This window comes from Plecotus auritus (assembly GCF_963455305.1).
Source record: "Plecotus auritus genome assembly, chromosome: 12".
Lineage (NCBI taxonomy): Eukaryota > Metazoa > Chordata > Mammalia > Chiroptera > Vespertilionidae > Plecotus > Plecotus auritus.
In genome coordinates this window covers 1,550,633-1,571,662 of record NC_137778.1, presented here as the reverse complement: position 1 = coordinate 1,571,662, position 21,030 = coordinate 1,550,633, and the positions used below count along the sequence as shown (strand labels likewise).

Sequence of the window (21,030 nt, the reverse complement as noted above, 5' to 3'; positions counted from 1 at the left end):
ACTGTGACCTCCTGATTCATAGGTCAATGCTCAACCACTAAGCCACACCAGCCAGGCTATTTTATGCTTTTTGACAGAACTGTAAATGGGATTGTTTTATTAATGTGTCCTTTTGATGGTTCCTTACTGGTGTAAAGAAATGCAACTGACCTCTGTGCACTGCTGACAGGAAGGGCTGGGGCCGAGTCATGAACAGCTGCATAGCTTTATTATGAGTTAGGAAACGTCCATATTAAATGCATTATCCTACAAACAATAACCTATGAGTGTACACAAAATGACTATGAGCTAACATTACTTATACTTCTGATGCTTCCATTAAATTCAACTTCCAGTTACAAACATTAAACCACACAGCTATTTACAAACCACCTGCCACACGTGCATCAGGTGGGCAGCGTGGCCATCCTCTTCCTCAGCTCAGCTGCCTTCCCCTCCAGCTCAGCACAGCCCTCCTCGGCCGCCTTCCCAATGCCTTCATGGTATTTCTCCAGAGCCCCTTTCAAGGTCAGAAATATTTCCTAAGTGGAAAGAGAGATGGAATGAGTCTATGTAACCATTTAACTGAAAACGAGTTACAAGAATCATGGTCTGATTCCTATTTATAATATCACGTGCACACACATGCGTGTGTCTGCTCTCACTAAAAATCCCTCTACAAGCCAGACAGACACATCAACAAGTCTGCTCCTCAGGACAACGAGCCTGGCCTGTCACCACGGCCTGGGTTCTGAGACATGAGGACTTAACTGGCAAGGAAACTTTCACTTCGCCGCTCTCCATGGCAAACACCAAGCACACACCTAGATGGCTGGGGCAGCTAGAGCCTCTGCGCTGACCACCGTCACTGAAGGCCGTACAGACTCTCTGCGAGCCCACAGGGCTGGGACATGCCCCCGTGCCTCACCTGGTCAGGCTGCTCCACCAGCAAGAATGAGTTTTCCCACAAACCCACATGCATGTGCTGAACATGAAGAAACATGAAAGCAAGTTTTCAGCCTGAAGATAACTTCTTCCATCTCATACTTACCAAAGCATTTTTTATCTTTTATTATTTATTTATTTTTTAAATTCTCAAACCTTGTGCTGGGACCCTGACCAGAGTATGCTGGAGGTTCAAGGCCCACTCGCCATTCACATGCATACAGGCAAGGACACAGCAGTATTACTAGGTTAAAGGCCCCTTTGCCCTACACATGCGCAAGGGCAATGCCTCAGCAGTAGCACTATCTCTACTGCACAAGCACACCCTCATGTAACCTGCTTATGTTAATGTAGCACGAGTCACTACTTGGCACAAGGCCTCTTTGTGTATATCAGGTGCCCCTGACCAGCCAGTTGTTGGCTGCTTTGTTCACAACAAAGCATGTCCCACCTACCTGCTGTCACTCATGTGTTCTTCCAATTTCCTGCACCCAAGGGGGTCCAGTCCCTGGCTGAGGAACTTCCCCCAACACCTTGACATAAGAGTAAGTAGGATTCTGAAAGGTTATAGGAAGGGTCAACCTCTCCTCTAGAAAACTGACGAAATCTTCAGAATGAGGGTGGCATAACTGACGTTTGAAGCTGGTGAGATTACCTGAAATCAATTTCTCATCAACACTCACCTGGGACTTCAGTTTCTCCCTCTCCGTGGTATCTTTTAGTTGCTGAATGGCAAATTTAACTTTTTGGATTTCTTGGTTAATGGTGGTTATTCGCTCATACACAGCACCTCTTTTTTCTTGAACTTTATTGCAATCTCTAAAGAAAATGGAGACAGCCAGTTATAATTCCTCTTTAGCATCCAAAAGGCTAACATTTAACTCTGAGTTCAATTCCAAACTGAACATGTGTATCTGACACACCTCAGCCTTGTCTCAGGAATAAAAGTCAACGCATGACCACCCCAGTGTGGGGCTACACGCGTGCTGGGCGCCCACAAGCCACATGGGTCTGAGGTCACAGTCTCCGCCCAGGGTGTGCCTCGCATGCCACTGGTAGGAATGTGAGTCAGGGCAATTCTACTGTGAGGCAGCTTGGCCACAAATCTAACTCCCAGGCTCTGCTCTTTGTTTCATCCACAGGAGGAAGAAAGCAAAGGAAATGGTCCCCCGACCCCTAACATGCCTTTGAGAGGCTCAACAGTGACAGCTGACATCCCTGACATCCCTCTCAACTAATCTTAGCACCTTAGCAAGGATGGGAAGGAGACTGAACCAAGGGACCCCCCAGCACACTAGCTGACAGCTACCATGAATGCCAACACTGCAGCTCTTCTCTGAGCACAAAACCCACGGTGCTGCCAGGCTGTGAGTGCACTAGGAGGTGGACTAGGTGCACGAGGAGGTGGACTAGGTGCACTAAGAGGTGGACTAGGTGCACTAAGAGGTGGACTAGGTGCACTAGGAAGTGCACTAGGTGGACTAGGAGGTGGACTAGGTGCACTAGGAGGTGGACTAGGTGCACTACGAAGTGCACTAGGTGCACTAGGTGCACTAGGAGGTGCACTAGGAGGTGCACTAGGAGGTGCACTAGGTGCACTAGGAGGTGCACTAGGAGGTGCACTAGGTGCACTAGGAGGTGGACTAGGTGCACTAGGAGGTGCACTAGGAGGTGGACTAGGTGCACTAGGAGGTGCACTAGGTGCACTAGGAGGTGGACTAGGTGCACTAAGTGCACTAGGAGGTGCACTAGGAGGTGCACTAGGTGCACTAGGAGGTGGACTAGGAAGTGCACTAGGAGGTGGTCTAGGAGGTGCACAAGGAGGTGCACTAGGAGGTGCACTAGGAGGTGCACTAGGTGCACTAGGAGGTGGACTAGGAGGTGCACTAGGAGGTGGACTAGGAGGTGCACAAGGAGGTGCACTAGGTGCACTAGGAGGTGGACTAGGAGGTGCACTAGGAGGTGGTCTAGGAGGTGCACTAGGAGGTGCACTAGGAGGTGGACTAGGTGCACTAGGAGGTGGACTAGGAGGTGCACTAGGAGGTGGACTAGGAGGTGCACTAGGAGGTGCACTAGGAGGTGGACTAGGTGCACTAGGAGGTGGACTAGGTGCACTAGGTGGACTAGGTGCACAAGGAGGTGCACTAGGTGCACTATGAGGTGGACTATGAGGTGGACTAGATGCATTAGGAGGTGCACTAGGAGGTGGACTATGAGGTGGACTAGGTGCACTAGGAGGTGGACTATGAGGTGGACTAGGTGCACTAGGAGGTGGACTAGGAGGTGGACCAGCTGGCCTACAGAGTAGAGCACTGAAGAATTATGCAAATCCCAGAATTGTGACCCTGGGAAGAAATCCAGTACAGCAACATCTCCAAATCTGGACTCAGCCCCCTAAGACCCATAGCTGACTCATCTGTTCCCGCCCTCACTGTGGAACACCTTTCTGAGATTGTATGGGTATGGAATCTCAGGGCAAAGCTCTTAAGTTTTCCCAGTGCCCTGCCCTGAACTGCTCCGTACTCAATGACTGTGCGCTTGTACTGCTTGACGTCCTCGTGCTTCTTGTTGATTTTGAACTGGGCTGTGGCGAGTTTTTCCTTCTTCACGTTCATCAGTCTGCGCAAGGAATTCTCTTCTGTCTTCAGTTTCTTCAGTTCTGACTCCCCGCTCTCAATCTGGTCCTCCAAGTTCAGGTTCTGTGTTATGAGGACTTCAGATCAGTGCAACCAAGTAGGGTTTACAGACAGAATGAATGACTCTTTCTAGAAGAACTGCACTAGACATGATCTGAAAGGAGATGGAGCTGTTTCAGCCCTGCACCCGCAGAAGCACGCAGACTGCACAGAGGAGACACCAGAAGGCAGGGACAGAGAGCGCTTGACATCCAGAGAGCTTCCCGTGCCGCTTTCTCAGCAGAACTGGAACAGAGGTGCGTACAAGACCAGCTGAGAGGTGAAGGAAGAGCAGGGAGGAGGGTGGCCCAGAACTGAGAGAAGCAGGGACCTCCCCCTACTCTGCGGCTGCCGAGGGCAGACAGGCAAGCATGCGGTGGGGAACCAATACCTCAGGCCATCTCATGCTCTAACCTCTACTTCCTCACATAAGAAATCCCTCACAAATGCAAGGGGCGTGGCCTGGGGACAGGCAGGGTGAGGATGAGAAAGGTGCGAAACGCGAAGGGTTTTCAGGTGTCTAGCCAGAGAAACTGAATGCTGGTGCTGGCTCTCCGCCTGCAGGGCAGACACTGTCACTAACTTTCGTCTCTAGATCCCAAGGGTCACTAGGTCACCTGGAGGAGCACTTCCAACAACTGTGAACACAAGTTTAAAACTTCCACTACTTTCTGAAACCCAGAGCAACAAGCGATGTCAGTGACGCCCCATCCCCGTCCCCTGGGGAGGGGAGAGCTGGGCTGAAGGGACCAAGGAGAGCTCTGCCCCAGCGCACAGCCTCGCACAGCACTGCAGGGACCTGCTTCTTTAGGACACGGTACCAGAGAGGAAGCAAATCCCAGGCACCAATGCCCGTAATTCCAGGGAGGACAGAACTCACCTCCTTTAAGACACTGGCCAGCTTCTCCCTGTTCTCCGCCAGGTCCTGTATTTTCTTCTGATATAGCTGCACCTCCAGCTGACAGGAGGGCAGGCCGTCCACCGAGTCGCGGTACACCTCGTACTTCTCCATCACTTCTTGCTGGAGAGAAAACGCAGAAACCGGGTGAGAGCCTCTTTGGGACACGGCAGTGACGTCAGTGCCCGCTGGGCAGTGATGCTGCCGCGGAGCAGCAGAGCGCACTCGGACCCGGCCGGACAGCGCGGTCATGCCGCATCTGCGCCCAGGGGTACGGACAGAGAAAAACTGCCTTCATTCACCAGCCCTCTCACTGAAACACCTCCCAAGGTTTCTCCAATGATCTGAAAAGACTCCATTTCTGCCAACACTCCCACTACCGATTCCTCCCGGGCAACTGCCTCCCCGATTATAATCTTAGTCCTTCGTGTAAAGGTGACTACTCCAGCTCATTTTTTAAAAAGACTAATTCCTCTTCTAAAACCAGAAATGAGCACTGATGACCACAACTACCCTAACAACGAGGGCTTCTCTCCTGCCCCAGCCCCTTCTCAGCCAGTGGTCGTCATCAGCAAACTGCTGAACCCTCTCACTGCTTGTTTTTCCGTGGCCTTTCGTACTAACAGCACCTTGCACGTTGTGGACATAACCTATCACCTGTCACATGCACTACAGGTATGTCCCATAGCTGCACTGTGCTCTATAGCTTTTGGGTTTCCTATCTTAATTTTAAAAATCCATCCCAGACCAAGATTATATAAGTGTTCTCTTAAAACTTCTAAAATTGCTGAATTTTTGAATTTAAAATTTCCATCCAGTTAAAATGTATTTTGTAAGTGCTGCAGGTGTAGACCCGCCTCCCTCTGCTTCTAAATGAATGGACATTGAATGGGAACTGCTTGCTAAATAATCCACTCTTCTCTCAAAACGTTCAGATCTCTGTGCGGCTCTCGTTTCTGCTCTGTAACCTTTGTCTAGTCCTGTGTGGTAATTCTCAATACTCAGCAATTACCTGCGGAACCACCTCAGAGATGAACCTGAGTGTCTTCCATAGTGTATAAAACTTGCCGCATAAAAGATGCTCCATCGTCCACCTGCTTCTACTGTGTCCCCACCCGACCCACCTCTCCCCAGGACCCAGGACCTTTAAACCAAGTCCCACCACGCCCAGCACTCCCCTCTTAGCAGTCACTGCGGTGCCTTGGCTCTAAGGTCAAACCCAGTGCCCTGAGCCTCTGCCTATTTTTCCATCACGTCAGGCCACTCTCCTTCTAGGCATCAGGCTTTGTTCCCAGAACACACCTGCGACCTTGGGAACTTTGCATATTCTGTTCCCTCTTCCCAATGCAAATTTACTAGGATCACCCCTGTTCCTCCTTCAGATGTCAACCTCAATTCCTCCCCTTCCCCCCACACCAAATTTCCACAGGTAAGGCAGGCTCCCTCATTACACTACTTCAAAGCACCGTCTACTATTCTTTTGTTTCTTTGTGGTGATTTTTAAAAAAGACTATTTCCTGGAGTTTTACATTCACAGCAAAATTGAACGGAAGGCACGAGATTTCCCATATATCTTCTGCCCCGACATGCAGACCCTACGCTTCTTCAAAGTACATAGTAAAACCTGTTACCATATAATCTATAATAATAAAAGCGTAATATGCTAATTAGACCGGAGGTCCTTCCGGACGAAGCTGGGGGTGCGAGGGAAGCCCAGGTCCCGGGTGCCTGCCAGCAGATGGATAAAAGCCTGGGTCCCAGGTGCCTGCCGGCGGCCGGAGGGAAGCCAGTGCCAGCAGCCGGGGAAGGCCTACTCTTGCATGAGTGCCGTGCATCAGGCCTCTGGTTATAAACCTGTTTAATACCTTTCTTCCTTAAAATAAAGTACCTAAGTCTCATGAGGGTCACCCAGGGCAAAGCCTAAAAAACATGTTGCCTAAGTCAGTGGTCGGCAAACTCATTAGTCAACAGAGCGGCAAACCGCGGCTCGCAAGCCGCCGCAGTTTGCTGACCACTGGCCTAAGTGAACAAATGCCTTCAAATTCTATGTTTTACCCCAAACCCACTTTGAGAAGAAACACAAATTAGAGATTCGGGTAAAACGCTTAAGAGGGAGAGATGGACAGGTAACCAGGAAATCAGATAATTAGCAAATGATTAAACAACAGTTGCCAAAAAGACAGAAACTCATTAAAATAAAAAGGATCCTGGCTGGCATGGCACAGTGGATGAGCATCGACCTATGAACCTGGAGGTCATATTTTGATTCCTGGTCAGGACGCATGCCCAGCTTTCAGTCTAGGCTCCCCAATAGGTACGTGCAGGAGGCAGCCGATCCATGACTCTTTCATCATTGATGTCTCTCTCTCTCTCTCTCCCTCTCCCTTTTCTCTCTGAAATCAATAAAAAATATGTAAAATAACATTTAAAAAAATAAAAAGGAAACTTACCCTAGAATTTTTAAGCTTCTGGACTGTATCTTTCATTTTTTCTTTATAATTCTTTAACTTCTCTGGGGAATCCACAATTTTTGTTTTCAAACTCTCTTGTACTTCTTTCAAAGAAACCACTGATAATCTTAGTTCATTCTGTGGAGAAGACATTTTAATGTATTAGATGCACCATGAAGTTGGAGATTTCCCGTTACAATAATGGGAAAGAACAAGGAAGTTGGGTCCATGTTCATGGCAGTGGGAGTGAAATTAAGTGATGGCCACAGTGTTTCCTGTCTGAGGCTCACATTCATGTCCAGGCCCCAGGCCAAGCCCGTCCCTCAGTCCCTCTCGGACTCCTGTGGAGTGCCTTGGCCCTCCAGTGTCCGCTGGCTCCCTGCAAGCCAGGCACACAGGTCCCGTGCTGGGCCATGATCAGTGTGGTCCTCCTGAGGGTCACCACCTCCCCTGGAAGCCCTGCCCCACCTGCTCCAATCCCTCCATCAGCAGGACACAGGCTCACACGCCACATGGTCCTTGTGCGTTTCAGCTGTTTCTCAACTGACAGAACAACATGGGCGTGCGACCAGTTAGTTACTTTTGATCTCCCAGGACCCAAGCAAAGTAACAGCACTGAGAAGGTGCTATGACAAAGGTTCAATTCGTTTCATTTTAAGGGAAAAGACACAGGAGACATTTTGACTATAATACACCCAGTTAAACACTCCTCCACACAAGCTCCCCAACCTCAATGCTGCTGAAGGGAAAGGTGCTCACCAAATGCTTGGTTCTCTCTAAAATATCGGACTTCTTTTGGGCATTTCTCTCTTGCAGCAATACCTAAGGAAAAAGCAAATGACTCTCATAATGACTCTAAGCAGATTTAGAGAGCCCCTCAGCGCTCTTATAAAACAAAGGTGAGGAAAGAGTTGGTGGATTAGACCAGCACCCTCACGCCCTCAGTCCACACTATCCAACCCCACCCCACCCCCCGCCAGAAGTGCCCACAGCTCCCTCACTGAGAAGCTCCATCCAACAGGTGCTCAGCATTTGCGGCCGCCGCGGTAGCCCAGACGGGAGGAAAGTAGTGCTGTGGTGCCAAAGTGATAGGCTCTCGAGAAGACGAGAGTTTTAGGGTTCCCGAAGTCTCATGCTGCTGCCCCCTAACTGCACTGGCATCCTGGCAGCGCAGCAAACCCTCCGGTGCTTCCGTCTGTCCAGTGTCTGCACACGTACTCCCGCCCCCATCTGCAGACGCTCTTCTCAGAGTCAAGGTCTCCCAGGACACACACCGTTTTCTGCCGGAAGTCCTGGTTCAGCAGCTGCTGCAGCTCCTGGATCTCATCGGAAAGCTGCTGGAACTCGGCCTGCTCCTCCGCTGGAACAGAACTGAGCAGAGCAGCGCCAGTTAACCCACATGGTGCCAGGTCTGGATTCTGCGGGCCAGACCGAAGGCTCGGCCTCGCGGAACTTCCCTGGGAGCACCCTCCGCCTTCATGTCTGACTGAGATGGACCAGCTGCCTCCAGGACACGCTCCCTCCACTTCCCCCCATCAGGTCTTCCTCCTTGGGGACCATCTCCGTGGGTACCGTCTGCGCACCCCACCCTCTGACCCTGACTGAGAATACGGACTCGGGGCCCCCTGCCCTGCCCGCGCAGCTGCTCACTGGGCCCGACAGCGCCTTCTCTGGCCCTCCCAGGCCTCCCTAACTGACCCTCACCTGCCCAGTCTCCTCCACAGGAAGGTTCTCAAGGTGAGGCTCTGAAACACGGTCTAGAATTGTTCCTTTAATTCTGTTCCCTACTACCAGTGAGTCTGACAAGCTCTCATTTCCAGCCACCGGCGTGCATCCCGTCAGTGCCCTTCTACCCCCACTGTCCACGTTCTACTGCCGTTCCCCAGGGAGCGGGTTCTCTGCATGTTAGAGCCCCGCGCAGCTGTGACGGACACAGACGTGATTTGCTGCATGTGCTGCCAATACTCTCCCCTCTGGCCCTGTCACTTGTTCTGCTGCGCTAAACCCACCACGTGAAACTTGAACATCTGCCTCCTGAGCTGTCTTTTCAGCTACTGCTGTCCCTGAAGGCAATTTACAGGAAGGCCTGATACACTCAGACCCCAGCACGTCAGAAGGGATAAAAGTCCGTCAGTTCCAAATCAGAACACACAAGGCCGAGGAACCCTAACTCGTGAACGATTCTCCTCCTGACTGGCCTGAGTCAACAAAACGCCCCTCTGCTGAAGTAGAATGCTGACAACTAACTGGCCCACTGCGCTGCTGCTCTCCTGTGCAAGCTAAACACTTCCGGGGGCAGCTCCAGAGAATACGGTATCACTTGGCATGTGTCCAGCTAATGCACTAACTGCAGGAAAGAAACAAAAGATGTATTACATCCGAAGAGTGAGAAAAAAGAAAAGGTAAACTTAAAACCATGTGATCAGGTAAGAAAGAGACCTGAGATCTACTGTAAGGCTGTCAAATGCTACTTACAATCTACTTTGCATGTTTGAAGTGGCATTTATTTTATTTGTAAATCTGCTACTTACTCAAGTTTCTCCAACTTCATTATCGCCTCCTGGTGAGCCACATTTAGCTGCTGCATCTTGTCCACAGAAGATTTCTATTAAAGCAAGTTTAGTAACTTCACATTAGCTTCCAGCATCATCAGCAGCACACTCACACATCAGCTGCCAGGGCAGACCGCAGACACTCACTCGATACACCTTGCACCTTTCACAGAAACAAGCATGTGAGACGGAACCAGCCCCTGTGACAGTGCATCAAGGGTTTCTGTGCTTCTCCCACGGAAGTGGTGGTGTGGGCCAGCACTCTGTGCGGCGCCAGGAACGGGACCTGAGATGCAGTGCCTGGACGCCAGTAGCCTGGTCACCCTGAGGAGTCAGTACTGATATAAACCACAACCCAGCTTGTTCCAGTGCTTGCACACTGGCAGCAGCCACTCGGGTGGTGGCCAGGGGAGTGTCACAGGGGTCTTTGCAGAAATGACACATGTCTGAGCTGTGCCTTAGAAATTAGAAGAAATGAGCCAAGCCAAGGTGTATGCGCGTGTTGGCACACACACGTAGGCTTGGGGAGCGTGTGATGCTCGGAGGTACGAGCGTGGTGTGGTTTGTGCGAGGACGTCTATATTGGTGCTCAGTGTGGCGGGAGATGAGTTCTGAGTGTCTGGCTCGGGTGCTTTTCCAAGAGTGTGTGCCCACAGCTGCGGGCAGAGGGGAACAGCCCTTCCAAATTCTCGGAGCTGCTATGAATGTGCTTATCTGTGACAGGGTTTACTGGGCTGCATGCTGCCATGCGGTCTGGGCCAGCATGATAAACAAGCAGCACGCAGTCAGGCCGTCACTGAGGAGCAAGCACGCATCCCAAGCCTCGGTGATTTAAGGGCACTGCTAACATCCACAGGAGCCGGAGACTCATCACTCCCCTCCTCCCTGACATTTCCTAAGATAGGAAGAGAAGCCTCAGCCATAGGATTCCACAACCCAGCCTCTCCCTAACATCACCAACAGCCAAGGGCGCCTCACTAAGAAGCTTTCCAGTAACTAAGCTGCACCCTCACATAAACACAACGCTCTTGGTTCTACAACACTCAGTCACACGTGACAACCGATTCAAAGCAGATGACTAGTTTATAAATGAGGCTACTGGTCTAGTATGTGACCCCAGAACCCTTTCAATCTTACATATTGCCAGAGAAACTCCATGTACGTGTCCCGGCATGCTTCCCTGAAGTGGATGAAGTTGATGATCCCACTCAAAAACCGACTGGTCCGTTTGGCTTCTAAAATAGAAAGCAGGACTCCTTAAATAAATCTTTGAAACAATATGAAAGTGAAAACTACCCTCCCCCACATGCACTCTGCTCGCAGGGCACAGAATACAGCTGTGTGTGCTGGAACTGGCCAAGGCGCACAGTTTGCCCTGACTTAAAGATCGGAATTACCTTTGCGTTAACAACTTAAAAAAATGTTGAAGGCAAACCGCTTTTGGCAGCAGCTTTCCTCTCCCATCTTAACCAACCAGAAAGCCAGACACAACGGGCTGCAGAGCCCCGAGAGGAGCACTGCGACGGGGAGCCCTGCCACGTGCCAGCCCACCACCACCCGCAGGGTCCCGGCTGCGCCCAGGGAGGAGGGGCACAGACTCACAGCTTCTGCTGACCATGAAAGCAGTTAGTCTGGCGAGACCAAGGCAACCAGAATGGAAACTGGCGTCTCCAAACTAAACTCCATTGCCCGACTTACACTCCATTTGTTCAAGAAGGGAGAGAGAAGCGCCAGCAGTATAAGGAGAAAAAGAAAAAAAACACATTTTTAAAATACCTGAATCAAGAGAAACCAAGATGGCGGCATAGGTAAACACCTAAACTGCTACTTCGCACAACAATATCAAAACTACAACTAAAAAACAAAATGGACACCATCCAGAACCACAGGAAAGCTGGCTGAGTGGAAATTCTACAACTAGAAGAAAAGAGGAAAGCATATTGAGAATCAGGAGCTGCAAAAGGCTGAGGTATGGAGACACACAAGCGCACGGAGAGAATGGGCGGCTGAGTGCGCGGCTGGCTTTCTAAAGCGGGAGAGAGACAGAAGCTCCTGACTGCGCTGAACTCCAGTTCCGGGTGAGTTTCTGGGAACCCAGACTCATTCGGGGAGAAACTGGACTGTCAGGAAAAGAGAAAGCACACTGAGACTCAGGGGAGCTGTGGAGGCAGAGGTCCGGAGGCACGTGCGCGCAGAGAGGACTGCTAAGTGCACAGGCAGCTGAGTGCGCAGCTGGCTTTCTAAAGCGGGAGAGAGATGGAAGCTCCAGACTGCGCTGAACTCCAGTTCCAAGTGAGTTTCTGGGAACCCAGACTCATTCGGGGAGAAAATGGACTGTCTGGCAGTGGGCGAAACTCAAGGGCGGCTTTCTCTCAGAGGTGCTTACAGTTATTACCGAGGGACACTGAGACCCAGGGGCCTCATAGGGCAGGGCTGACGGGAAGCCAAGGCTGTCTGCTCCGCCCTGAGACTCTGTACCATCCAAGCTGAGCACAGAGGCTTTTGCAATTTTGCAAGTCTTGTCTCATAAGCGTGTCTCCAGCACAGAAGTTCTCCCGGCGTAGACACAGCTGATCCTCACAGCCAATTGGCTTGGAGGTCAATTCCTCCCAGTGATACCAACAACAATCAAGACTTAACTACAACAAGGCTGTGCACACAGTCCACAAAGGGGTGCACCAAGAGTGTCCACCTCAGGTAACTGGGAGGCCGACCCACTGGGCCATATAGGAAACCTAGCACACAAAGCTACTCTACCAACTCAGGGAAGCAGCGAAAATGCGGAGACAAAGAAACAGATCACAAATGAAAGAAATGGAGGAAAGCAAATAAATGGAGGAAAGCAAAGACTGGATATAGAGTTCAAAACCACGATTATAAGGTTTTTCAAGAATTTCCTAGAAAAGGCCGATATATTTAGCGAGACCCTCAAGGATATGAAAAAGGACCAACTAGAAATTAAACATACACTGACTGAAATAAAAAATATTATACAGAGACCTAACAGCAGACTAGAGGAACGCAAGAATCAAGTCAAAGATTTGAAATACAAAGAAGCAAAAACACTCAACCGGAAAAGCAAAAAGGAAAAAAGAATCCAAAAATTTAAAGATAGTGTAAGGAGCCTCTGGGACAACTTCAAGCGTACCAACATCAGAATTATGGGGGTGCCAGAAGAAGAGAGAGAGCAAGATACTGAAAACCTATTTGAAGAAATAATGACTGAAAACTTCCCCCACTTGGTGAAAGAAATAGACTTACAAGTCCAGGAAGCGCACAGAACCCCAAACAAAAGGAATCCAAAGAGGACCGCACCGAGACACATCATAATTAAAATGCCAAGAGCAAAAGACAAAGAGAGAATATTAAAAGCAGCAAGAGAAAAACAGTTAGTTACCTACAAGGGAGCACCCATACGATTGTCAGCTGATTTCTCAACAGAAACTATGCAGGCCAGATGGGAGTGGCAAGAAATATTCAAAGTGATGAATAGCAAGAACCTACAACTAAGATTACTCTACCCAGCAAAGCTATCATTCAGAATTGAAGGTCAGATAAAGAGCTTCACAGATAAGAAAAAGCTAAAGGAGTTCATCAACACCAAACCAGTATTATATGAAATGCTGAAAGATATTCTTTAAGAAGAGGAAGAAAAAAAGGTAAAGATAAAAATTATGAACAAATACATATCTATCAACAAGTGAATCTAAAAATCAAGTGAATTAAAAATCTGATGAACAGAATAAACTGGTGAATAGAATAGAATCAGGGGCATAGAAAGGGAGTGGACTGACAATTCTCAGGGGAAAAGGGGTGTGGGGGGTGCGGGAAGAGACTGGACAAAAATCGTACACCTATGGATGAGGACAGTGAGGGGGAGGTAAGGGCAGAGGGTGGGGTGGGAACCGGGTGGAGGGGAGCTATGGGGGGAAAAAAGAGGAACAATTGTAATAATCTGAACAATAAAGATTAAATTTAAAAAAATACCTGAATCAAACTTTTACGATTTACAACTAGAATATGTAAAATGAAAAATCCACTCAGTGGGGTTAACAGCAGACCTACAGAGGAAAGGACCAGTGAAATGAAGGCAGCAGGAAAGCCAGAGTCGAGTGTGAACAGAGCACTGTGCGCTGCGGGACACCCCCAAACAACACAATGAACGAGTAACGGGAGCCCCACAAAGAGGAGTGGCAGAGGGACTTTTATAAAATAGCTGAATACTCTCCACATTTGATAGAACTACAAGTATATCCAAGGAAGTAAGCAAATCTAAGGGAGGGTGCGGGGAGGGGACAGACAAATCCCCAAAAGGCACACTGTGATAAACTGCGAAACCTGTGGCAGTCTTCAGCAGCCAGGGGGCAGAAGCAGCGAGTTCGCCCAGGCTGAGGAGCAAGGGGTTGGGATCACTGACCTTCACATAGAACAGCTGACGATGCCCTGGCCCCACCGGCCACAGGGAACTGGAGCTGGGAACCCTGCAGGATGTGGGACTTCAGCAAGGCTGCACACATCCCAGTGAAAGGATGGATTAGGGGAAACTCTCTCGCACCAGTGCAGGGAGATGACAAGGTTACTGGCACCTCTTCCTTGTCTTTTCTGAGACAATCAACTCTGCTGAGAAGTCTAACTGTGGCCACTGCCACATGGGTTTTAGTGGAAGTAAACTCTGTATGTGTTCCTAGAACCATCAAAATTAGGAGTTAAGATAAAAAATGGGCTTTAGACAATGAAAACCCTGGAAGAACTTCCAGCAGCAAAATGAACCTCAGGAGGGATGTGGCCTTGATCTGGGAAGCTGAAGATGAGTTTAAACTTATAATCCAAAATGCACAGTGGGCACCTGTGTGCACGCACACGCACAGAAAACACCTCTCATCAGTCTGTGGGTGCAGCTGAAGCAGGGCTAAGGGGAAATTTATGGCACTAAGCACCTTTATTAGAAAAAAAGAAACGTCTCAAACAACAGCCTCAGCTTCTGCCTTAAAAAAATAAACACCAGGGGGACAGGGGGAAAAGAGCAAACCCAAAGCAAGCATGAAAAAGAATAATGCTAAGCACAAAACCCAATAAAATGCAAAACAGAAATAAAATTCAAAAAAATCAATGAAAGGAAAAGCTTTTTCTTTGAAAAGACCAACAAAATGGAACACCCTCGAGTCAGAGGGGTCAGGGAGACGTAAGAGTGGAGAGAGAAACTGCTCAAGTCCCAAGACTCCAGAGACAGGTGTAATGATGCGGGAAGACAGGAGCAACACTGTTAATACCTCTGCCAACCTAAGTGGGAGAAGGAAGTCCCTGGAGAATGGAGACCAGCAGAGGAGCCCTTTATTTATTAAAGAGACTGAATTCTTAATTTGAAACCTTCCCATAGATTTCTTCCATTATGCACTTACAATTGGTGACCTTTTATGTAGTGTAAATTATATTCAATCAACAAAACCAAAACCAGGAGTCAAAGAGGACAAAAACAAGTTGTGAACAGCACACCAGACTCTTGCTCCACGAGCCCCTCGGTGTGTGAGCATCGGAGGCAGGCGTGAGGGCACCTGAAGTCAGGACAAGCGCACCTTCTGACACAATAGTGTGACTATTCGTGTTTTACTGAGACATTTCTCCCTAATAAACAGTACTTGTACATTTACATCTGATAAAACTGAGCCCACTATGCCATATCACCGCTTGCCTATTACCTGTATTGATACTCTCAAATATACAGAACATTTCTCAAATGTAAGGAATTCAGAACTACTCAGAAAAACAGCTTTTCTGTGGCTCTGCAAAGGACAGCATTCCAATATTAGGATAAAAAAAAAGCATGCTTCTGAATGAGATCCTCCTTCCTTTGGGGTTTCACGTTTATTCGTGGAAAGGTGTTAAGAGACCCTCACTCACTTGGATACAGAATGTCGGCCGTCTCAAAGTCATTCACCCGGCAGATGGGCAGAAACGAGTTCCTGGAAGACGCAGTGGAGAAATCACTGAACAGTGTACTGTCGATCAAACACAAGCCCGGGACAGAAACAGCTTCTTTTCAACGACATTTCTAGATATATTCTGAACGTCAAAGGACCATGTCAGACATCCACTGTGGTACTGAAATTGCCTTTTCTGTATGTCGCGTGAGTGCCCGTGCCCAGGCACGGTGGTAGATCCCAATAAACAACGCACACTCATGGAGGTACTAGGACTCTTAAGAACACAACGGCCTCCAACAATTTTATATTCACACCTCCTTGAAACTTCGATTCAAAGTGCACAGGTGGAGGCAGTGAGTCACGCTCGCTGAAAGTCTACAATTCAGAATATACATGGGATGGAGAGGAAGAGGGAAGACGTTCCTCCCCAAAGAAAATCATGTCACTAAGAAAGCTTAATGTAATGTGGATAGGGTTAGACTAGGGGTCGGCAAACTGCGGCTCGCAAGCGACATGCGGCTCGCGAGCCGCAGTTTGCCGCTCTGTTGACTAATGAGTTTGCCGACCACTGGGTTAGACTAAGAAAATAAAATGACTCTACTCACAGATGAATAAACAGGTTGCTGACGGGTAAGAAGCCTTCCATCAAATGTGGGTACATGACGTCCGAGTTCACTGGCATCTAAAGGGGAAAACCAGAAAATCTAAGTTACACATTAACCTGACAAAATGAGAAAACAACAACAAATAATACAGACCCTAGAGCTGTGGTTAATATTAATAGCGAGGTTCACAGAGGTTGTTCAAGAGCGGTTCTCAACGCAGGAGGGAAGGAAGGGCGCTGGTTCCAGTTTCTAAGTAGCAGCACGACTACGCTAGCTTTTACACGCGCGCTCTTAACCGTAGAACAGCCCAGGGCAGAGCGTGGGGCTGTGTCAGACACAGCGAAGGCTCAGCAAAGTTTCAGTGGCAAAGCCTTAGATTTTAAACAAAGTGCTGTGATGCAGGGTCATGTGAGCCTTCAGACGGCGCTCGGATGAGAACACATCTCCTGCTAGAAATCCCTAATGTGCTGAGCTCAGCTGCCTCCCTCAGCCGCTTTCCTCCTTGGGGTGTCCTTTCTCCTGACGCGGCTCCGTCCCGAGAACAGCGTCTCGGAGCGCCTGCCTGGGAACCTGCACATCTGAGGCACTGGGCCCCTCACTGGGTTCTGTCTGACTAAAGCTGTCAATATAAACCATCCTTATGCCTGAGATGCCTTTCTAAGTGACATTTTTATACAATCCTTTCATTTTGTTATAAATAAAGTGAACAACTTCCTGTCCTGAACCTGAGCCTGTGAGGGTGGGACGTGAGCAGAAAGGCCACCGACCCACCATGTAGAAGTGCTCCAGGCGCGTGCCGTACACGATCTGCAAGGCCCTCAGGTAGATCATGTGCAGGACCTCGGGCTGCGGGAGAAGCACCTGTTAGTGCTGGGTCACTACAGTCCTCACCACCCCACACAGTCACCACATGCAAAGGACAAGACTGACATCTGGGGCGGGGGGGGTGGGGGCGGGCTAGAAGGGGTCAATGGGGGAAAAATGGGGACATCGGTAATACTTTCAACAATCAAAATAAAATTTTTTAAAAGACTGAAAAATTTCTCCTTTTCACTTAAAATATTTCCTTCAAAGAGTTAATTTTCCCAAATTTGAAAATGCCTTATATACTTACCATTTGCTCATAAGTAGTAAGGGGTTGGTAAGATGGGCTGCCTAAGCTCATAGACACAGTGAGAGCAAGTCGACCCAAATCCAACCCAAGCAACCCCCACACAGGGAAGAGGGGCCAGTCTTCCCAAACAGGTGGTCCGCCACTGGGTGTTTTTCTTCAAAAAGGAAAAGGTCACCCCCAGGGAGGCCCTGGATGGTAAGGTTTCCTTAGGTGTCAGAGTTACGCGAGCACTACGAGCAAGGTCTAAATGTAATAGGGTGGGCCAGGGAGTTTTAAAGCGTCGTCTCCTAGATCAGCCGTTCCCAAATGCTGGCCTGCAGAGCCGGTCCTATCCCCATGTAGCTGAATTTATCCTGAGAGCCTCCCTTTCATTTTAAAGAATTAAAGGGGCACCAAGACCAGAAAGTTGCGCTCCACACCATGAACCAGGCCCTCCTGTGCTCTCACTTCACAGGCAGCACACTCAAGGAGACTTTGGGATTCACTGTGGCACACAGTTAGTTCATTCCCGCACTGAATAACTACGGATGTAAGGAACAAGTCACGTCCGTCTTGGGACACAATGCAGGAAAGTTAGCCCGTGAGCTTCCCGCGGGCCGTTTCCCAGCAAGTCCTGTGCTGGAGACCCAGAGGACACCCTCAGAGCACCACTCCAGCAACAGGAAATGGAACAGACTTGACTGTCCATGCTTTAGAAGTGCGTTCTCTTTGAAGAAAAGGACCATATTAAAGAACTGAATTCCTAGTGCAGTGGTCGGCAAACTGCGGCTCGCGAGCCACATGCGGCTCTTTGGCCCCTTGAGTGTGGCTCTTCCACAAAATACCACGGCCTGGGCGAGTCTATTTTGAAGAAGTGGCGTTAGAAGAAGTTTAAGTTTAAAAAATTGGGCTCTCAAAAGAAATTTCAATCGTTGTACTGTTGATATTTGGCTCTGTTGACTAATGAGTTTGCCGACCACTGTCCTAGTGGCATGGAGACGTCACCCCACATGTAAACGTGTTATTTTAAAATGACACGAGGGGCGTCTCTGTGGCTTAAAACGACTGGTCTGCACCAAGTACTGGGCACAGGCCCTTCACACCCGAGACCCAGCGTTTAGTCTGTTCTCACTGCGTCCACCCACCTGCAAACAGTCCCGTCTCACCTTTGGATTGGGATAAAGATCACTCTTGGAGAGGTTTTTACCATCGGCCCCAGTGAGGATTTTGTTACGAACATGAGTCACAATCTCAGCTACGTTGTATCTGGGGAAAGACAAGGTCTCCATCCTGGGAGTCTCCGGCTAGTCTGGAGGAGGAAGGGCAGATCAGAGACGGGGCGGGACAGCAGCTCTCCCATTGGGAAGCTGATGCCCACGGGGAACCAGGAGCCGAGCTGACGTGCACAGGGTGTCCCCGTGCACAGGATATCCACAGCCATCGAACACCCCGGGCAGGGAGCCCAGTCCTTCAGAACCACCTGCAGCTCCTAAAGTCACTTCTGCTCTGAAGTAAGGAAGCTACTTTCTAATTTCCCCATGCTGCTCTCTTTCATATGGTTGAAGAGATGAGAAACCATGTTTTTCTTCTTTAAACTGGGGGGCACAACATCGATCCCGAGAATTAATCCTCAAAGCAAGGTATGTAGGCAACACCATCCACAGAATCATGTATAAACAAGAGCAACACTGTCCTCTGACCTCCACCTACTCATGACACGTGGTGAGATGCTGACAGGGTTAAGATGCAAGTAGGGAGAGAAAAACCTGGAGGAAGAACAAAATACTGTGACTGGCAGGAATTCTAACCACCACAGTGGCAACTTTAAGAAAACAAAACAGAAACCACTTCGCCTAGTGTCCTCCTACTGGGACGTGGGCCCCTGTCCCCCAGCGCAGTGGTCCTCACTGTTGCCCCCCACACACACACCTGGCAGTGTGGGGAGGCTCTGGTGTGGGGATGGCATGGGGTGCTCCTGCTCCAGCCCTGAGTGCAGATTGCTCAGGAGGGGGAGGTTAGGAAGCCTGCCTGCAGCCTGGCGCTCTCCGTGCCCCCAGCCAGGCCTTCTGCTCCCTCCTTTCCGGTCCCAGCAGGACCAGGACGGCAAGTGGCAGCAGGAGCAGCCACAGAAGCCACTCTGACAGCCACACTGTTTTCCTACCAAGGATCCCCACTCCCCAGGGAAGCCGGAGCCCAGAGAGCCGAGGGGAACCAGCTCAGCGCTGCAAACAAAGGGGAATGACGCGCTCTAGACCGCCAGTGTGGGCTGGGACACCAGGGCGAGGCACACCTCTGACGCGTGCGGCAGCGTTCGCAGGACTGAGGACTTCCCAGCTCGCTCCCACTCGGGCACCCACTGGGGACTCACCGAGTCCCCACCGCAGGGGGCGGGGCGGGAACCCCTCCGTAGGCTGCAGGCGCCTGTGCGCTGGACCGTCATCCAGGGCCCCGCTTCCGGTCACAACTACACAGAAGAGGGTGTCCTCATCCCTGTTCGGACGGCCGCCCGGGCACAGCCGCGCGGGTAACCAACCCCACAGCCAGCCAGGTGGCCGCCGACGCCCACAGCCCCTCCCTGGCACCCCCGACACCAGGCGGCCCTCCGGCTATCCTTCCGTCCGCGGCGCTGGGTGAAGCCAGGCTGGCCTCCGACAGTGTCCTTTGCGGCAAGAACCTGCAAGCTTTCCACCCATGTTTGAGGCGAACCCTGCTGACAGAGCCCGGCCCAAGAAGTTCGCAGAAAAAGGAGAGGCCTCTTTCCTGAAGGCCGCTCTACGGGGTGGGGGTGGGAGCGGTCACGCCGGCGAGCCAAGGGGCCCGCGGGGTCCGAGCGCCACAGCCCCGGGCGGGTCACGGCCCCGGGCGGGTCACGGCCCCGGGCGGGTCACGGCCCCGGGCGGGTCACGGCCCCGGGCGGGTCACGCGCTAGGGGACGGGCTGCTGAGAGGTGCTCTGCCCGCAGGCGCCGCGGCTCCCCAAGGAGGCAGGGCGGCCGGAACCCCAACCCCCGGCCCTCGCGTCCGCAGCATCGGCCGGGAGGACCTGTGACTGACACTTCGCTGGACCGAGGCGGCTCCTGCAGGAGGAGGACCACGCGCGGGCCCCGCTCGGGCCACGGCGCCTCCCCCTCGAGCCCCGGTTATAACGCGACGTCCGACTCCTGCGCCCCTCACTGTCGCTGACGCCGGGCCGCCTACCGCCTTCCCGCATCCCGCCCGCGCTCACCGCTCGGGAGACAAGGAGCCCGACAAGCAGCCACGGGCGGAACCACCTCCACGGCGCTGACCGTTGTTGCAGTTTAAACCCGCCGCCCGGCCTAGGGGCCCCGCCCCTTCCGCCTACTTCCGGTAACGGTCTTGCCGGAGGCCGTTGGGGCTCAAAAGACTGGAGCTGCGCGGGCGGCGCGGGCTCCAGGCGGAACCTTTCTCGGGGCTCAGGCATCCGGTCGGACCTGAACTTCGCCGGAAGTGGGCGCTGCGGCTCGGTGCGTGTCGGGGGGCGGGGACGCTGCGAGTTCGCTATTGGATTCCTGGGTGCTCACGCATCTGGTTGTCCTTTGCGCTAGGTATCTATATTAATTATGAATGAACAGGTAAACAGATATAATGCTCTTGAATATTTTCATTAGCATTTCGGTGCGTATATATTTACATATAATAGTTTATATTTTGTGATAAAGTTGGGGCTGCAGATACACTGAAAATGCAGCAGTACCTGAAACAGCAAATCCTGGGAACGTTTTGAACGCAGGGCATAGTCACTGGGTGGCGCTGTTGCACTAAGGAGGACCTGACCCCGTAGCAGCTTTATTTCATTTTCTTTTACACAAGTAAACGGAATTACACTGACAGACACAAACACTGTTCCAGGTGCCACAATTGAATCCTAAGTTCACTGGCTTTGAAACGCGTG

The 21,030-nt window shown here is 50.7% G+C and overlaps 1 protein-coding gene across 2 annotated transcripts; it reads right to left on the bottom strand.

Annotated features, from left to right (window-relative positions):
* Positions 1 to 187: 187 nt before the first annotated feature.
* On the bottom strand, positions 188 to 20,467 carry NUF2 (NUF2 component of NDC80 kinetochore complex). 2 transcript variants are annotated; one of them, XM_080648049.1, is made up of 14 exons: positions 20,344 to 20,467; positions 18,285 to 18,427; positions 16,797 to 16,871; positions 16,026 to 16,102; positions 15,398 to 15,459; positions 10,637 to 10,734; positions 9,479 to 9,552; positions 8,222 to 8,318; positions 7,707 to 7,769; positions 6,948 to 7,085; positions 4,480 to 4,620; positions 3,448 to 3,623; positions 1,608 to 1,743; positions 188 to 521 (listed from the first exon to the last, which is right to left on the bottom strand). In XM_080648049.1, the coding sequence occupies exons 2-14, from the start codon at positions 18,405 to 18,407 to the stop codon at positions 387 to 389; spliced, it is 1,395 nt and encodes a 464-aa protein (XP_080504175.1). In that variant the 5' UTR covers positions 18,408 to 18,427; positions 20,344 to 20,467; the 3' UTR covers positions 188 to 386. The 2 variants fall into 2 exon arrangements, with proteins under 2 accessions (XP_080504175.1, XP_080504176.1); XM_080648050.1 differs by lacking the exon at positions 20,344 to 20,467 and adding an exon at positions 19,487 to 19,617.
* Between the last annotated feature and the right edge of the window lie 563 nt (positions 20,468 to 21,030).

Bases quoted from the DNA above. Each gene is read 5' to 3' on its own strand.
- NUF2 (XM_080648049.1), bottom strand. From the start codon at position 18,407: ATGGAGACCTTGTCTTTCCCCAGATACAACGTAGCTGAGATTGTGACT. The intron at 16,103-16,796 runs GTGGGTCGGTGG...TTTCCCCTTTAG, and splicing joins GCCTGGAGCACTTCTACATG to ATGCCAGTGAACTCGGACGT. The intron at 7,086-7,706 runs GTGAGCACCTTT...TCTTCTCCACAG, and splicing joins TAGAGAGAACCAAGCATTTG to AATGAACTAAGATTATCAGT.